The sequence below is a fragment of the Medicago truncatula genome, chromosome 3, assembly GCF_003473485.1.
Source record: "Medicago truncatula cultivar Jemalong A17 chromosome 3, MtrunA17r5.0-ANR, whole genome shotgun sequence".
Lineage (NCBI taxonomy): Eukaryota > Viridiplantae > Streptophyta > Magnoliopsida > Fabales > Fabaceae > Medicago > Medicago truncatula.
This window is the reverse complement of record NC_053044.1, coordinates 32436266-32454460: the sequence shown is the minus strand read 5'-3', so window position 1 is coordinate 32454460 and position 18195 is coordinate 32436266. Positions and strand designations below refer to the sequence as shown.

General features: G+C 33.2%; 1 protein-coding gene and 1 pseudogene across 1 annotated transcript; both read left to right on the top strand.

Annotated features, from left to right (window-relative positions):
* Nucleotides 1-2516: 2516 nt before the first annotated feature.
* LOC11419001 (CASP-like protein 2A2) lies at nt 2517-6630 on the top strand. The gene is made up of 3 exons (XM_003600570.4): nt 2517-2887; nt 4796-4910; nt 6188-6630. Exons 1-3 carry the CDS (start codon nt 2634-2636, stop codon nt 6470-6472), a joined length of 654 nt encoding a protein of 217 aa, XP_003600618.2. The 5' UTR covers nt 2517-2633; the 3' UTR covers nt 6473-6630.
* A 1956-nt stretch (nt 6631-8586) lies between these two features.
* Nucleotides 8587-17353, top strand: LOC11419000 (uncharacterized protein At5g08430-like; annotated as a pseudogene).
* The last annotated feature ends 842 nt before the right edge of the window (nt 17354-18195 follow it).

The following is an 18195-nucleotide window of genomic DNA, read 5'->3' as shown; positions in this document are numbered from 1 at the left end:
GTGACATTCCGTTTAGGTGAATTACTCTGATTAAATAAATGAAATTTTCGCGTTGGGAAAACGGGGTGTTACAAGCGCAGCTATTTCGTGGCTATGGTGTTGGCCGAGATAATGATGTATAGTTAACATATTTGCAGTTTGCGGATGATACTCTCATCATTGGTGAATTTTTTTGGCTGAATGTCCGTTCAATGCGTGCCGTTTTACTTTTGTTTGAGGAGGTGTCGGAGTTAAAGGTGAATTTCAATAAGAGTATCTTGACTGGTGTCAATGTTTCTGATTCTTGGCTGTCAAAGGCTGCCTTGGTGATGAATTGTCGAAAGAGGGTTCTTCCTTTCGTGTACTTGGGGCTGCCCATTGGAGGAGATTCAAGGAAACTGAGTTTTTGGAAACCTGTTATTGATTGGTTAGTAGTGCATTTATCATCATGGAATAATAAGTTTTTATCTTTTGGTGGCCGTTTGGTATTGCTGAAATCTGTCATGTCCTCTCTTCCGGTTTATTTTCTTTCCCTTCAGAGCCTCTGCAGGTATAATTTCTTCTATTGAATCTATTTTTAAAAGATTTTTTTGGGGGGTGGTGAGGATCATAGAAAAATATCTTGGATAAAATGGGAATCGATTTGATTACCAAAGGAGGAAGGGGGGTTGGGGGTTAGAAAGATGGGAGCTATTAATGTCTCTTTGTTGGGGAAATGGTGTTGGAGAATGGTGAATGAGAAGGAGGGGTTGTGGTATCGTGTGTTGAAAGCTCGCTATGGTGAGTTAGGGGGGTGGTTGCGGGAGTGTGGGAGGTGTGGATCCCATTGGTGGAGGACTGTTTGTCGTGTCCGGGAAGGGTGGGGGAGGGTGTGGGGAGTTGGTTTGATGATAACCTTCGTAGGGTGACTGGTAATGGGCGTAACACTTTGTTTTGGTATGATAGCTGGTTGGGGGAAATGCCTTTGAGATTAAAATTTTCCCGCCTTTGTTGACCTTGCTGTCTGTAAGGATTGTTTGGTGGAGGAGATGTGGAGATTGGGGTGGATGGTAGGGGGTCTGGCGTGGGTATGGAGACGTCGTCTGTTAGCGTGGGAGGAGAAGAGTGTTCGGAAATGTTCTATTTTATTACATAACATTGTTTTACAGGAATTTGTTACTGATTCATGGAGGTGGTTGCTAGATCCTATTCATGGTTATTCAGTGCGGAAAGCATATAGGTTTCTTACTCATTCAGGTGACAGCGTGGATAGGTCTTTTGTGGCCGACGTCTGGCATATGCATATTCCTCTTAAAGTATCTCTGATGGCTTAACGCCTTTTTCGAAACAGACTTCTGACGAAAGACAACTTGTTGACGCGAAGTGTTCTTCACAACACGGATACTACTTGCTCAGCACCAGGGTGTGATAACACGGAAACGACATCTCATTTATTTCTTCAGTGCCCCACATTCGGAGAGCTTTGGTATAAGGTCTGGAATTGGCTAGGTATTTCTTTGGTTACACCTGCTCACTTGCGACATCATTTTATACAGGTTTCCACTATGTCGGGCTTGCCAAGATCTTCACATATATTCTTTAGGACAAGTTGGTTTGCAACAGTTTGGGCAATTTGGAAGGACAGGAACTACTGTATTTTCCAAAATACAGCCTCTAATTCCATTGTTCTTCTTGAAAAAATCAAGCTGAATTCGTTCCTCAGGTTAAAATTTAAGCAAACTTCTTTTTGTTATAGTTATACAGAATGATGGAAACAACCGTTGCTGTGTTTGGGGGTTCAGATGTAACTTACTTTATTTTTTGTTGATGCTGTTCTTTAGTGGCACTGTGACTCTGTAAATACTTTTCGATGTTTATCTTTTTGCAGGCTAAATCACCGTGGTTTATTTTATGGGTCATGTTAACTTGTGCCCTTAAGGCATATGTTAAACATTAATTTCATTCCATTAATGGTAAAAATTTAATGAAAAAATTAATATTAAACATTTTAAGCAATAAATTAACACAATTTCCAATACATGATTTTTATTAGTGGAATTCTTAACATGTGCCCTAAGGTAGGGCACAAGTTAACATTTCTCTTATTTTATACTCCCTCCGGTCCTATTTACAAGAGAAAATTGACTTTTTAGATATATTCAATAATGTATGTTTCTAGTTAAGAACCTAAACCAAATACATAAATTATTTAATGTATCTAAAAAGTAAATTGTCTCTTGTAAATAGGACCGGAGGGAGTATCACATTTTGATTTGTTAAAAAAAAATAAAAATAGAAGTTAACATTTCTCTTTAATCATTTACCCTCGTATTAAATGTTTACAGAAATTAAAGACCCAAAAAAAAAACTACAAAACTTTTGATGTTGTTGGTTGATGAATGGGGGAAAATGAAAGTATAGAAAGAGGGAAAATGGAAAAGGCATAGGTGTATGTATGAAATTGTCTTGGGAATATGTGGCCTGCCATAATGACATTAAATGCTAGTTCATCTCTCCATACCTAACTTATCTCTACTCTTTACTCTCTTTTTAACTTCACTCAATTAATTCCTCACATACCCTCCAAAGCTCAAACAGTACTACTTTCTCTAGCACATGCACACTTCTTTGCCCTTAGCAAAACCAAGCAAAAAACAATACACAATATAGTGATAATGATGGAGAAAGGAAATGCTACTGTAGTTTCAGCTACAAGGTCTCCAATGCAGGTTATGATGGCACCTGCTGCTGCTGCTGCTGCAACTGGTGAGGAGTTGGAAGGAAACACAACTTCCTTCTTACGCACTGCTGAGACATTCCTGCGTCTTCTTCCAATTGGTCTTTGTGTAGCAGCACTTGTTCTTATGCTTAAGAATTCCGAAGAAAATGATTATGGCTCTGTTTCCTACAATGACCTTGGAGCTTTCAGGTATATAAATGTATCAACTACTCACTGAAAACATTATTTCCACATATATGGAGTATATCTTAGTTAGAAAGAGTAAATAGATATTTTAGTTTTTTAGGTTGTAACATTGGTTTTGTCGCATGCGCACAAGTAAATTAATTTTGCAACATCTATAAGTTTGTTTTTCACTCTTTGATCAATAATTCTCATCACATCTCATTTGATCTAATTATTAAAATTGTCCACGGTGCAAGATTATCTCACTTGTAATGTTGTACACCATAAACTTGCATGTAATGATCTACCAATTTAATCTGCTGAAATTTCTAAATAAAAATTCACATTCCTCTATTAAATATTTTTTATTAAATATCCATCAAAACCACTAAATTTATTCTTCAATTTAAGAGACTAAATTATTATTATTATTTCATAATTTTAAAAGACTAAATTGATCAATTCTTACCATTTCCAAGGACTAATATATCTATTTACTCATCATAGAAATTAACCATTCTTATGCAAAAATTCAAACATTGAAGATGCATTCTTATGTTTCATACCAATTCTAATTATCCTAATAAAATTGGCCACTATTTATAAACTATTTTTTTAAGTCTCAGGGTATTTTTCAACGTGACATAGATATTTTTTGATACGAGGAGTGTTAACAATACTCTTTTTTCAACACAGTTTCTAACAATTATTCTTTTATTGAATAAAATTTAGGCTTAATAGCAGTTTTTGTCCCCTAACTTTTACTAAGTTGCGATTTTGGCCTCATAAGAAAAAAACTACAAAACCGTCCCTTAAGTTTTGCAACTTCAGCAGTTTTGGCCCCCCATGACAAATAAAAATTGGCCTTGGGGGCCAAAACTGCTACATGTGCAAAACTTAGGGGGCAATTATGTAGTTTTTTTTCTTAGGGGGCTAAAACTGCTATTAAGCCTAAAATTTATGTATGTCTCACACTTTAGAAATAGGTTCCACATAAAGTGGATAGACCAACATGAATTTGACATAATAAAATAGTGAATGTTAGAAAGAGTGTTAAAAAAAGAGCGTTGTTGACACTTCTCTTCTTGATATGATGAGTCGTATTAAATTTTTATATCGGGTCTAATTTGTCGTTACAAATATGTTTGTAAGGTGAGATGTGTCACTTTTTATAAATTTATTTTAGGATCTATTTCTAATAAATGTGAGACTTGGTTTTCTCAATAGGCTTCTCACATTCAACACTATTGAATTTGATGTATATTTATAAATGGTGATGCGACAAAATATATCTAATAAATGTATATTTACCAATATTATCCTTAGTTATTTATTACGGAGAGAGAAATATATGAAATAAGATATTAAATGACTAAGACTATTATAGTAAAAGTATAAATTATTGTATAAGAAAAAGTAACATTTATTGAGTGCCTTTGATTTGTGTAAAATGTTAAAAGTGACCGTTAAAAAAGAACGGAGGTAGTATCATACTAGATTTTTATATTAGACCTAACCACCGCTGTAAATCGATTTGTAAAGTAAAGAACACATAAATTTATATGCTCGTTTAAGGCTCTTTAGATTCTATGGTTGACCTATGGTATTATTATAAAATTTATATTGAGTGTAACTCCTCATCCTCAAATTCGATGCGTAAGAGGAGAAGATTCACTCTCTATATGCTATTTTTAAGTTTTCATCTCTTTTAATTAAGCATGATACTCTTGAGTTAACAATAAAATAATTTGAACAACCGCTTGTATGCAAGAGACATAGATTATGCTTTAGTCATTGATTGATGGTGGCAAATGGAATTGGAATTTATTAGGATATCAAGTAAACGATTAGTTTTTGATATTTGACTTGGAATATATATTTTGGTCAAACTAAATAATTGAGTTGTTGGATGTATGTATGTAACGTTTGCAGGTATTTGGTGCATGCAAATGGCATTTGCGCAGGTTACTCCCTACTTTCTGCTGTCGTTGTTGCTGCCCCCCGCCCCACTCTGCTTCGTGCTTGGACTTTCTTTTTCCTTGACCAGGTCAGGTTCCTCCCTTTTCTGTTCACACACATTTTTTTTTTTGAGGCAATATACATAAGGCTAAAATATGGTTTTAGTTCCTGCAAATATGCCTCGTTTTGGTTTTAGTCCCTGGTAAAAAAAAAATTGTTTTTGGTCTCTGCAAAATTTTTTGTTTTTGAAAATAGTTGAGGGACTATTTTCAAAAACAAAAAATTTTGCGTAGGGACTATTTTCAAAAACAAAAAAATTTGCAGGGACCTTTTTTAAAAACAAAATATTTTGCAGGGACCAAAAACTATAAAATTGGTGTGCCACGTATGCAAATCATCACAAAAGTGGGATCAGAGACTATTTTAAAAAACATAAAATTTTGCAGGGACCAAAAACAAATTTTTTTTTACCAAAAACTAAAACCAAAACAAGGCATATTTGCAGGGACTAAAACCATATTTTAGCCTATACATAATATATTATACAAGCTATACTATAATGTGAATCTGGTCAATTCATTATATTTTGTGTGTGGTACATGACAGGCTGATCATTGATCAATAATCTAATTGAATGGAGAAAAATGGTACAAAATGGTAAAAGTAAAATTGAAAATGAAAACATCAAACATCTATATGACTAACCAAATTAGCAAGGAACTAACTCCTCCTAATCTATAACTTTGCTATATATCTTAACGCTATATTATTTGAATTTTGTTGCAAAGATTATGTTACAACTTTTCTCTTTTATAGTTAAGGAGATACATTAAAGACAAAGACATAACTATTCATAAACATGTTACTAAAAACGCACGACTAATATATTTTATAATTATGGAAAACATACTTATGACACTTTTTGACTATCATGTCACATTATTTGCACACTTGACACCCAAAACAAAAATACAACTAATCATACACATAACCATTATGTAAGATCAAATTAGTTATATTTGAAATATGATCTACTGATGTCACTACAAATCATCCTATCTTAATCAAACTGCTAAAGTTGTAACAAAATATTTTGATTTTTGACAACCTAAATTTCAATTAAAAATATACTTAATGGGATCCTCTATAGATCAACCGTCAATAGTCAACACATGTTTATATTTGTGCAATTTGTGGTGAGATCTTACCAAGCATTGCTATTTCAATAATTGAACATCTCATATTAGATAAGATAGCAAACCCAAAACTGTTTCTTGACAAGCAAACCAAACATGAAATTAAACTCAGGATGTCAAATTCACTTAGAAAAATTGAAACATTTTTGTGATGATTTCTTTCCTATAGGTACTAACATACATAATTTTGAGCGCTGGAGCTTCATCCATGGAGGTGGTGTACCTAGCTGAGAATGGAGACAGTGCAACAGTATGGAACTCAGCTTGTGGCTCTTTTGGTCAATTTTGTCACAAGGTCACAGCTTCAGTAGCTATCACATTTGTAGCACTTTTTTGCTATGTGATTCTTTCCCTCATTTCCTCTTTCAAGCTATTCAGCAATTATGATGTCCCAGCAAGTTGCCCTAATACTACAGGCAATGATCACAACATTGCTCCTGCTTTCAATGGCTAGCTTACCCTAATGTTTGTTGTGTTATGGGATAATATTATTAAATTTTCTATGTTTTATGAGTCAAGGTAGCCATGGCCAATAATAATATTGGATGTATGTATGTATGTATGTATAACCAGACCTTTGTTTATTTTATATAGAACATGCTTCATGGATGACTTTAACCTGTCTTACCTCCCCATTGAGCATACTGATTGAGAAATTTAAAAAAAGTTAAATAAGTTTTTCATTAAAAACATATATAACAAATTTTGATTTTAATTTATACAAATAAAAAACAGGATGTTTTCGTCCTCAATTTTTTCTCCATTTCATTTATAAGTCTCTAACGGTAAAAAACATGTGAAAATTATGTTCATATGAATATCATGGATGCATTTTTTTTTTTTTTTTATCTTAAGTTACGTTTAGTTATGTCAACCTATTATATTCAACCATTTTTTTTTAGGGAACCTATTATATTCATTGTATATCCAATATTATTATCTTAAAAAAATGTCAAGAATTAAAATTATAGATTTGGTAGAGGTATCACCTGATTCACCTCTTTGGGATTGGGTTTGAACCTTGAAATGGTAGCTTTTGCAACAGTTCGCTGAGGACCGCCATAAATTGAATTGATAGACGGATGTGCAACCAAAAGAACGCCAGTCTACGTGTATATAATAAGAAAAAAAAAGTAATACTCGTACTAACAATTTTCGGACACACCAGATTGTTAACCGATGTCCTCAAAGACAATAATTAAAGAATCTATGAATAAAAAATTTGTCTTAAAATAATTACATCATTTTTCTAAAAAGTTATTTGTTTTGGCTACTTAACCAATGCATCAAGAACACTGTTTAACATTCTTCAATTTTTAAATTAACTTTCCTATGAGATAAGCTTATATTAAAGATCATCGTTATTTTTCTTCTTCTTATATTTGAACTCTATTCTCCCTAGATAATTATTGATCACACATATTAGAAGAACACTTGTGTGGTCACAATCTGAAATATAATTTATTTAGACATGGTCACAACTTGAAAAATATACATGAATTTTGAAATTGTTGTGTTTAGATTTTTGAACTGCTGTATTTGGATTTTTAGAGTTTATATTGAAAAAGAATTTTCATCCATCGAAGTTATTATTGGATTGAATCACGTTGAAGTCGTTCTTTTTAAGATGTTCCGCGGCACTATCCAAAATTATACAAGATAGACTATCAACCACGCCATCTATATGATAAAACAAATTCAACTACAACTATGTGATTAACTACTGCATTATAACTAATCGTTCAAGAACTAAACCTTCAATCTAATATCACGACCACTCTGAAACGAACAACTAAACCTTCTAATCTTTAAGAGCATACACATCGGTTGACTTTGGTGGGTGGTTTCACCAAAACCAATAACACTTTGTCAGGGTTGCAAGGATAATTCACTTAACTTTCTAGTTCTTTAATTAGCACCGTGGCACTGCAATACCACGGTTCCTTTCTCTGCCATTCTATCAACTTTCATTTTTTTAATAATACTTTATGAGTTAAATTGATGAAAAAATAATTTGAAAAGCTTGTGATAATAAATTTAGAGTATATTATGAAATTAGTGGGACCAATTGTAGAGTTTTGGATGAGTGATATGAATATTTAGAAAATGTAGTTGAGTAGTTTAAATAATTGAGAAGTGTGAAGTAATATAATATATTAGGTGGGGTCTATTTATACCACCAAAATGAATGACATTGACGTGGATGCTCTAACATCATCAAATATCAATATGGCACTACAACAACTCAAGTATGATTCTACCATAATTTCTAACCTCTAAATTCTTTAAAGTCATAATAAAGACGGTATAAATCACCAATTAAATAAATCTAAAATATAAATTTTTATTTTATAATAATGATCAGAGAATACATATAAATAAAAAAAATTACACAGAGAGTGTATATCAATTAAACTTTTTTTTTTTTCTCCTTTGAGTACTATCTTTTTTCTAATTCTTTAAATATATCTTTCGCATATAAATAATAAAATGATAGAATAATTTAACTTTGTGACATAAAATTAATAATTACATTATATATTGAAGATGGTAAATTAGATTTATTCGTTTCTTGTTCTTTGATTCCCACTCAGTCTCCACTGACACTCGTCCTCTCAAACAACCAAATTTCTTCTTTTGGTAAACAACCTCCATTATCATTATCATTATCAATCAAACAAACAAATTCATATACATTTTCACTTTATTCCTTAAATCACTACAAGGTACGTACCTCTTCCTTCTCTCTGTTTTTCTCTATTTTGTTTTTGTTTTTGTTTTTGTGTGTAATAATGTAGTAGCAGTATCTTACTAGCTTATTCGATTTCCTTTCTTTCTGTATTATCGGTGACTGCTATTTTCTCTCATTCTGCTTTTCTTCAGCTACTACTACACATACTTGAGTTGAAGCTTTTTTAAAAACCTCTCATTTTTATTTCTTACCCAGAACAAAAATGGGGAAAAGGAACAACAAAAGAAGAAAGGAAGAAATCTCTGAAGATTATTGCTTTTTCTGCAAAGATGGTGGTGAATTGAGAGTCTGTGATTTCAGGTACTAACATCATTCATTGCATCTTATTTTCTAAAATAATAATCAATTTCACTATTTTACCACATTTTTCTCTGTTTGTGGTTTTGGTTATGCTCGCTCATTTTCATGCTTGTGACTCTTTTTTATGGTTGATTAAAGGAATTGCCTTAAAACCTATCATGCTAATTGTGTTGGCCAAGATGATTCCTTTCTGAAGAATGACGATTATTGGTGTTGTGGTAAGTGCTTTAATGTTTATTTTTGCCTTTATTATGGGCCATTCAAATACATTTACTTTAATTTGTTCTTGTGGTATATATTTATGCATTTCATACTGCCATGACAATCCACCGTCTTATATGTTTCTGGAAAATATGATCTTGCCCGAGTTTTTCTTACAAATGCCTCTATATATTGTTTGAACCTACATATCTTGAATTCTGATTATATAAAAAATGCTTGATATATTGCTGTTATTTATGCTTGATAATATGTTGGTGTTATGTATGCTTGATATGTTGGTGTTATATCTATCTTCAATTCTAAGAGATTTCACAATTTATGTGGTATACTTTTTATTTTTGTGGTGTTGCGATTGAACACTGCCCCAGAATTGGCAACCTTGTATAAAATTTTTAACCTGTTTTTGTTGTTGTTGTTGTTAGATATAAAGTTAGTTATATCAGTTAGCTATCCTAGTTGGTTAATTAGATTAGTTGCTTCTCATCACTGGCAATGGGACGAGCAAATTTGAATATCAACCTTTTGGCTCCTCATTATCGATACACTGCTTCCACTGATAAACCTGGAAGCTGAGGTACGGAGTGGAGTAGTCAATTCAGATGTTGGATCAGGACGGAGTATAGCAATGGAGACTCTCCTCCTTGCCTAAAGAGCTGCGTTGCCGATTGCACTGGTGGTCTCATGGCAATGAATACCCTGCTTATTGATCTTGCAGAGCGTTCAAGTGTTTGTTGTCATTTGAAGTTCTTCTGGCCGAGTTTTCCTTTCCATTCATTTGATTTGTGCATCTCTTTGATGGTATAAGAGACGAGGGAGGCAAGAAATTGGTTATCCTTCTAAGGGGCATTCTCGAGGTTGGATTTGGGCTTTTTATGGTTTCTTTCGGTGGATCGGAGGTCAAGAGATGGTGGAAGCTGAATGATGTTTCAGGGAGGAGCTTTTTGGATGTGGCTCACTTTGATGTTCAGGTCTAGGAGTTTGTTTTTTAGGGGTGTTTTTTACTTGGAGGTGAGTAGTGGCGATGGGTGGTATTGGATATCGTTTTTACAGTGGTCACTTTCGTGAAGGGGTCTGTTTTAGGTGGATTTTGGTGGGTGTTGTCATTGGGGTGTTTTTAGGGTGTTTATTTTCGGGTGTTCCGCTTATATACGGCGCTTTGTATTCTCAATTTCACCGGTCTCTCTTCGTCTTGAACAGAGATCTGGTTATTTAATAATATTTGCTGATTCAAAAAAAAAAAAAAAGTGGTGGTTTCGTATCTGTCATGGTTTTATGAGATGTTGGAGGTTGAGCCGAAACAGAAGCAAGTGATCTACTTTCTTGCTTTAGTCTAATTTCAATTGGACCGTTACATTTTTTAAAGATCCTAAATAGCAAGCACGTCCACATCCAAACAGATCAGAATAAACAGAGATAAATAAGCTTGATGCTGTAGTGTCAATAGGACACTTTTGAAACTAGACTCTTTATTGGAAGACTCAAGAATCCAACAGAAAAGGAAAATATATATCAATGAGAAGTTTCTAAAAAAAAATTGAGAAAGAAAGTAGTGGAATAATTATATCTCTGATACCATATTTCTAACTAACCAATTAATATAACTAACTAATATAACTAACTATTTCTTATAGCTGTTGTGATTAAATGCATTCTTTTTTTGTTTTCTTTGTCTTTTCATGTTTAAGAGAAAATGGCAAAATGTATTTTAATTCTTTTGATGCTGAATAAATTTTGAATAATTTTATATAGGTTCCCACTATTGCTACATATGCCGTAGAAAACCGAAGTTTATGTGCTTGTGCTGCCCAAAAGCTGTTTGTGGAAATTGCTACCAGGGTGCTGTATTTGCTAATGTCAAACGAAACAAAGGATTTTGTGGGCACTGCTCAAAACTTGCATTTCTAATTGAGGAAAATGCTGAGGTTGATTCTGATGGGGTAAGATATTCCTTTCAAACATGTCTTTTGTTTTGTGCAGCAAAAGAAAGAAACAGATACCTGCAACAGTATGTGGAATCCTAAATTTGAAAACCTTGCTATTTGTTTATCATTTATGTATATTTACAATTCAATATTTTTTTGGCACAAATTGCCAATGTTTATTGTTAGAGTTTCCAAATAAAACTATACACAATTGTTATGCTAGGACTATAAATAACACAGATACTTGTTTTCTGTTTTTTTGTTGTTGTTAATTTTGTTCGCTGTTTTAGAAACATCTTGCAAGTGTTTTGTTTTTATGTGTTTAAACTTAAAACAGCAAACATGTTCTATTATCTTTGAAAAAGAATCCTAGATTGCCCAACTGGTTCATCACTGTTATTCTTTGTACAAGTTTAAATCATTTCTGAAAACAGTAACAGGAATCAATTTGGCCCTGTACTTTTTGACTTCTATTGAATCAGTGCAGAAAGTAAAAATAGTTTTTGAATGTGGGTTACTTATTAGATTGTGATGAATGGAATGTTTCACTTTACTGAATAAAATTTCAGAATGAGCCTAGCTATAAAATAAAATTTTACCTTATAAAATTGACACTTCAATGAATTGTGATTGGATTGATATTTTTCTCATAGAACTTTAATAATGTTTTATTTCATTCTTTTCTTGGTTGGAAACTCGGAATTGAGTAAAGAAGTTCATCTCTTTATCCAGGCGGTATAAATTTTCTCTTTCTCCATATATCTTATAATTACATGCTTTTTCATTTTCAGGAAAAGATAGATATGAAAGATCCAGATACATTTGAAAGTTACTTTTAGTGTATTATGAATACATCAAAAAGAAAGAAGGGCTGAGTTCTCAACAAGTTCATATTGCCCGTGACATCATTAGAAGATGATGCTGGTGACTCTGATGTGAGTTACTTTATAGGTTCTGATTGTGACGACCTAGATGACACAGCCGGAGTTAAATCGGTGAGGAGAAAGAGGTGCATGAAATCAATAAAAGGAAAAGCAGTAAAAGAGAAGAACAGTGACTTTGTTGGATGGGGTTCAAGAAGTCTCATAGATTTTCTTAAAGATATTGGTAGAGACACGGCAAAAGCATTTACGGAACATGATGTTGCTTCGATAATCATAGATTATTGCAATAAAAACAACCTTTTTGACTCTTAGAAAAAGAGGAAGGTAATCTGTGATGCTAAGTTAAGGGTTTTACTACGGAGGAAATCTGTGAACAAAAACAGCATACAAAACCTTCTGGCACCACATTTTGCAGAGAATGTTGAGGGAACGGATGATATGATCTGTGGTTCAGAAGAAATGGATGATAACAAGGCATTCAAATTTCCAAAGCAGAGAAATTTAAACTCGGCTACAAAATCTTGTCAGAGTGCAGTTTCTGAAAAACTTCCAAGTGGCTATGCAGCTATAATTAGTTCAAACCTAAAGCTTGTCTACTTAAAGAGAACCTTAATCGAGGAGCTTCGGAAGCAACCAGAAACCTTTGATGACAAAGTGTTGGGATGTTTTGTTAGAACCAAAACCGACCCAAATGACTATTTACAGAAGAATTCCCATCTTCTCGTACAAGTAATAGGTAATCTTGATCATCACTAGAAGTTACTGGTCTTATTTCTAAAATATTGTCGTAAAATCTATACAAGCATCAATTCCCTTATAATGCAGAGTAGAAAACTTCTGTTGCAGCTTATAGTGCAGCTGCTGTAGGCTCCCGCGTCAGGACCTGGTTTTTGTTCTCTTTGTGTGGGGTGGTTTTTTAAGGGGTTTTTGTTCGAGCCGGTGTTTGTGGCAACCGATTTCCCCTTGTTTTGTTTTTTCTCCACCCGAGCTTATTAGTGCTTCTTGCACGGGCTTGTTGGTTAATAATATTTTGCTAATTCAAAAAAAAAAAAAATAGATGTTGTATACAATGATATATTGTGGGAAACGGCACTAGTATTTTGTACCGATTGTCTTCAAATATGACTAGAAGTAAGCTACCATTTTAAAAGAATATGTGACTTAAATAAAGAAAAGTGGAATATTAAGAACAGTGGATATTGAAACAGACAATTTTGTTATAGAATCAAGTTAGAAAAGATGTTGTATAGATTTCTATATTGTGTGAAATGGCTCAAGTATATGTACTGATTGTCTTTCTTTTTTCAATTTTGACTCAAAATTGAACTATCATTTTTAATTCTGATTGTGCAGTATTGATTTTTTCAGTCCAGTATGTTTAAGACATAATTTGATTAACCACATGACAACTTTGATTTTGCTTCATGATTTTGTATATTCTTTTAAGTAGAAGTGGATCAAACGTGTAATTTTGACAAAAATCTGCTTTAATGGTTAGAAAGAGAATTTTAACTAAGTCATACATTTTATCCAAAGCTTTCATTGGTAGGAAGAAAATATTGCACATAAATAAGTCATACATTGTGTCCAAAACACCTTGGAAATAGAAAAATGAAGTATAAACTTGAAAGGTTACAGCACAATGTTCTTTCTTGGCATATTACATTGCTGCAGAAGGAAGAAAACATTAGTGATGTTCTTTTACGAGCTATCATACTTTTCTTATATGCATACATTGATATATGTATCCATATCACAGGAATTAACAGATCCAACAAAACCAACCAAGAAATTCTGCTCCAGCTCTCTAATGTGCCAAAAGATGTACCTATCAGCAAAATATCTGACGATGACTTTTCTGAGGTATTAATACTGTGATAACTGCTAACAGTATTTTCTGCCGCAATATTCTCCATTTATGAAACCTGGTTGCAATCATAGTAGTTTCCAAGTAAAAGTGGAAACTTATTTTCTAAACCATATTTCTATAAGATGTTGGATATACTCTTTCCTGCATTAAGAGCATAGCTGGGTTTCTGATGTGAAGGTGGTTATTTGATATTGATTTCAAAGTTTGTTGATGTTATCCGGTATTATTTGGGTATCCATATTCGTCAAGGAAATTATGGCTAGCTTATGGATTCTTCTGTAAAGCATAAACTCACCCATGTTGTTCATGTATAGTCCATAGATTCCTAATTGTTAGCACTATATCTGCAGGAAGAATGTCAAGATCTGTATCAGAGAATGGCAAATGGTCTGCTCAAAAAGCCAACTATAGTAAGTTTGATGTGTGTGAGTGATTTAGTATTTAGTATGTGCCATAAAAAAAAATTATGCTTGATCATCTGATCTGATATGAATAAGGTCCCTGTAAATCTTTTCAGATTTTAATAGTAAGAATTTATTATTATGTGGTGCAATATTATGAGGGCTGTACTAGAAAATAAAATATCTTAAAAAGAAATGGTAAATGAAGTTCATTTAATAACATAGTTATAAAAGTAATAAAGTATTACATCTAAGGAAGATCCTTTGCATTACATATACATCAGGTATCCATAGATCAAGTTTGAGACTTAAGCTAGAGTATTTTAATATTTATAGCTATCTACTAGTCTACTACTATACCAATTTCTTCAAAATCTATCCTTCGGTTAATGCTATTCGCATGTTTAAACTATTCTTTTGCCTGAATATAAATGCAATGGATTCATGCCTTACCACATGCTGGATAATATCTCATGTTCATATTATGCTTGGTAAGTTAAAATGTAAAGGTAGTAGCCAATACATGTTTTGACTCTTCTGCGTTGAAGTCAACTGTCAAAGCCCAATTTCTTCCATTGTAGTAATCATAGAAAGCTATATCTATGCATGGTTATTAGAGCCTGTCTTTTCACCTCACATCCAATATAACATTCATTAATATGCAATATCATGTGATTGAAGTCAATGACATAGAGAAGGTCCATTGAATTGATGGGAAAAGGAGAGGGGTCACCTGTCATACGCTGTAAATCACAGGGAAGAAGCAATAATACCAACAACTTCTTGAGAAACAGAAGCATACTAGAGATTCAATGCTACACAATCTAGGTGTTTCTGGTTTTAGTTTTGTATCAGAAACTTTCATTTTATTTTCCTGACATTTTAGACAACGTTGGTTTTATGGGATTTCCCTTGTGTGAGCCATGTTTTCTTATGAGTAAGAATTTGATTTGTTAAATAATAATTGATTGAATTTGTATGACCAAACCATAACCACTTTTGTGTTTCACAGCTGGAGCTTGAGCAGAAAGCTAGAACTCTGCATGAAGATATTACAAAGCATGTGTGTCGCATATTAATATTATTCTGTTGTGTAATATACTCCCTTTTTTCTATTTTAAATATAGAGCTCAATATAATTCAAAGTGAAATTTCTTCGAATCTAGGGCTTATGAAATCATGAATTCAAACAAGGAAAAAAGCTCTCTTAATATTTTCCAACATTTAAAAACCTAATTATACATGCATATAAATATATAATTTACATTTACATACTCAAACTGAAAATTTAAAATCTGCTCTTTAGTTATCGCTTCAATCCTTTATCCCCAATAGCTCATTTGTCTAATAGCTTATTAACATCATTGAGCATTTCTGCTTTCTTTATGGTATAAAAGAACCTCTGATCTATCATATTTTGTTACTGATATTGGTCTTTCTCTTCTGCTTTATATGGCAGTGGATCTCAAGGGAGATTGCGTTGTTAAGAAATCGTATTGATCTGGCCAATGAAAAGGGATGGAGGAGAGAATATCCTTTCATGATATTTTTATTAATGTTGTGTTCATATTAGAAGCTAAAGGCCAAAATGTTGTGAATTAGCATTTATTAATTTGTTCCAAATTTAATGCTAACAATTTGCGCCTTAACCATATTTCCATACACTTGCTCAGTACATGGACCGAAAACAGAAGCTCGAGTCTCCATCAGAACAATCACGTTTATTAGGTGAAATCCCAGAAGTAATTCCTGAAATGGTTGATACCAATCTTTCCCCAGAAAAATCCTCAAGAAAAGATAAGGTTGAGCAAATTGATTTGCCAGATTTAGTTATTGGAGAGACTTGTAACTCTGGAGCAGATTTTCTAGGTCTGTCAGGCTTTCCTATCCATACTCCCTTTTCTTTCATATATCGGAGGTCATTATATTATATTTTTTTATGTTTATTATGCACAAGAAGCATCACTTTCACTTGGTTATGCATAATCAATCTAATTGATGTTTTTATTATTTCGTTTGTGTTTGATTTCCTTATTGAGGTTCTTCACACAGGAGAAAGTTCATGTGCCACTAATTTAGTTAATGTTTCTACCAAGTATGTATAGAATGCAGCTCACAATATCTTGTGATATTTTTCATTACTTAGGTCCAAAAACTCCAGTGAAAAATAACCAAGATGATACAACCTTTCCTGCCACTGTTGTACAAGTGTCTGTCCATACTGCTTCCCAAGAAAAAGACACTTCTCAAAACCTGATTCAATATACCATGAAAAGCCGAGATGATTGCAAGCATGCACTCGTTAAAGAACCAAACTCTGATCATCAGAGCTTAAAATGTGGCTTGCCTCAACCAAGTAACACTATATCTGCTTCTTATGATGTAGATTGCAGAAATCTGAATACTAACATGGATGCCAATCAGACAGTAAAGGAAATTCAAAGCGTTATGGTTGCTGATCCTGTTAAGCCGACTGTCAATGATTTTATTGTGTTAAGTGACAGTGATGAAGAGGATGTTAATATTAAAGTCACTTCAGCAGAAAGAAAGGGAGTGGTGAGTTCTGATGTTTCCATTTGGCATTGTTCGGGTATTCGAGGTGGTGGAACAAAAGGGCCTTTTTCAATGTCTGTACTCAAACGCTGGAGCGAATCTGCCACATCTTCTCCCTTAAACTACAAGGTCTGGAAGACAGGTGAGAGTGAAAGAGAGGCAATACTTTTGAGGGATGCACTTAGCTCTTTTTTCCCCGATGTGAAAGTAAATAATAAATGAAGGGAAATCATCTCTATTGAATATATCACCAGTGTTGATAAATAGTAGAGGTATATACTTTTGGTTTCACCAAAAATAGCTGCCTGTTTGAAATGCTGCTAGTGAAAAGGTAGTACTTTATCCTCTGACAGTTTGTGAGAGATGGAAAAAATTTGGATTATGATTTTTATTACTCTTGTGAATCTCTAACATGTTTTTATTTTCTTGTACTCCTTGTCATACAATTTGAGCACAAACTCAATCCTTAGATGTTTTTGAAGCTGTCAAACTGCTAACTGTCCTCACAATCCATGAATTTCACACAAATTCAAATACATTGAATGTTTTTTTCGTTGTACCTTCCATCGTGCTATTGACTAATTTTGTGAAGTTCTCCTCTAAAGCAACAATATTATAATAAACTTGGCAAAAAGAAATAGAACAATCTAATCCAACCTATTTTTATGATTTACTTGTTATCTTTGTTTGTGTCAAGGAGAACAATATTTCCTTCCAATTAATAAACATAACTATTTTCGGTTACTTGTTCTAATCTGTATTCAGTAAGTTACATATTTTTTTGAAAAATAATTGGTGTCTACAAAATTCATTACAAGGCAGAAGCAAATATGCACTGTGGCCATAAATGAATCCAGTGTCATTTCATGAGGTATAGGAACTATAAGCGCCTTCATTCTATAACGTTAAGGGGCTACTGCAAAGCATCCTTTCCTTTCTATTAATAACCTTCCTCCAATGTGTATTAGACCTGAGCCACTCCTCTTGGTTATAACACCTTCCTCAATTTCATGTGAACTTTGACTGCAATTTTGACTTGCATGCCCATCAAAAGTTGGTAGAGAATTTCACCTATCTCAGTTATTTTCAACCCTATAGATTACACTAGAAACCCATCAAAGTATTTTGTAGAATATGTGTTTAGGAATCAATTTATTAGCTAAAATTTTAGCAATCATACTATGAGTACATTCATTCAGCCCTTTTTGAATATGTTCTTCTTTATACGAAAGAACCTGGTCAATATAAAACCAGGTTTGATTCGGTTCTCAAA